The 1,274-nt window shown below is 48.6% G+C and overlaps 1 protein-coding gene across 1 annotated transcript in view; it reads right to left on the bottom strand.

Moving 5' to 3' along the window:
* Positions 1-932, bottom strand: part of vps33a (VPS33A core subunit of CORVET and HOPS complexes) — a gene marked incomplete at its 5' end in the record, with an annotated part of 8,030 nt that extends 7,098 nt beyond the window's left edge. The window contains one exon of the mRNA XM_034872327.1: positions 687-932. Coding sequence (XP_034728218.1) covers positions 687-932 — 246 coding nt within the window. The remainder of the gene's footprint in view (positions 1-686) is intronic.
* Positions 933-1,274: the final 342 nt, after the last annotated feature.

Genomic DNA, 1,274 nt, shown 5'->3' with positions numbered 1-1,274 from the left:
CGCCTACATCAGATACACCGATGTGATTGGTCCAGCTGGCCTCTGGCCACGCCTACATCAGATACACCGATGTGATTGGTCCAGCTGGCCTCTGGACCCGCCTACATCAGATACACCGATGTGATTGGTGCAGCTTGACAAACATAGTGTGCATCCCTGTGTGAGAATGCACCTGAACACACCTCCCTGTAAGACCAGCACGCCCAGAATGCACCTGAACACACCTCCCTGTAAGACCAGCACGCCCAGAATGCACCTGAACACACCTCCCTGTAACTGCGTGTCAATCACTGCTCTTGAACACGCATGTTATGGCTTCCTCCCCTCCCCCCGAGCTGCAGATAGGTTTCCCTCCTCTTCACACGCACTCTGTCAAGCACAGCTCTCCCGTGTGTGTGTGTGTGTGTGTGTGTGTGTGTGTGTGTAGGTGGGTGGGGGGGGGCTTTTTGGGGGGACTGAGAAGTTTTCAACGTTCAAATTATTTGGCTAAGTCCTAGATCTTCACAATCCTGCCTACGGCTCCTTTAATGTGTTTTTTTCCACCGAAAAACGGTATTTTAATTTAATTTCTTTATTTATTTGATTAGGACAACGCACATTAATCAACATTTATGTCGGCTATTTTTCCAAACTGTCTTGGGGCAAGTAACAAAAACGCATCACTTGTTCGACGGGACAAGTTGAACCCAAAACATCTGCGAGAGCAACAAAGCAGAGTGCAGACCGACCTCGAAGGCTGCTGAGATGATCTTGGCCTTCTTGCTGAGCGCCGCTCCCACAGCGTTGAAGTTCTTGTCGCGTATTTCCGCGTACAGCTCCTCTGCGGAGTTCAGCTGCAACTTCTTGGGCTCTGTGGGTAAATCTTTACTCGCCTCGCCCCCCGGCTTCTTCTGCGCAAACTTCTCAGGAGGCAGCTTGACGTAACCTGCCAATCAGAGAGAGGGGGGGGGGGGGGGGGGGGGGGGGGGGGGGAAACAAGGACTGGCGATGAAAAACAATTAAAAACAGAAGAAGAAGAACATTAGGTGCAGACTTGTTTTTCTTCTTGTGTTTGTTTTCTTTCAACCTGAACTCTTTAAAATTGTTCCAGCATTTGAGAGAGAAACAAGCTGTAGTGTAACCCAACAGGACAGATGTTCAACATCAGTCAGCGTCCACTAAACGTTGTGTTGTTACCGCTGACAGACTCAGATTATTATTCTGTGTGTGATAACATTATGAAAGGATCCCTACAGATATAGACCTTTAGTTAAAGAGGAAGATCCTTTCAGTTT

Source organism: Etheostoma cragini, chromosome 5 (genome assembly GCF_013103735.1).
Source record: "Etheostoma cragini isolate CJK2018 chromosome 5, CSU_Ecrag_1.0, whole genome shotgun sequence".
NCBI lineage: Eukaryota > Metazoa > Chordata > Actinopteri > Perciformes > Percidae > Etheostoma > Etheostoma cragini.
This window is presented reverse-complemented; position numbering and strand designations above follow the sequence as displayed.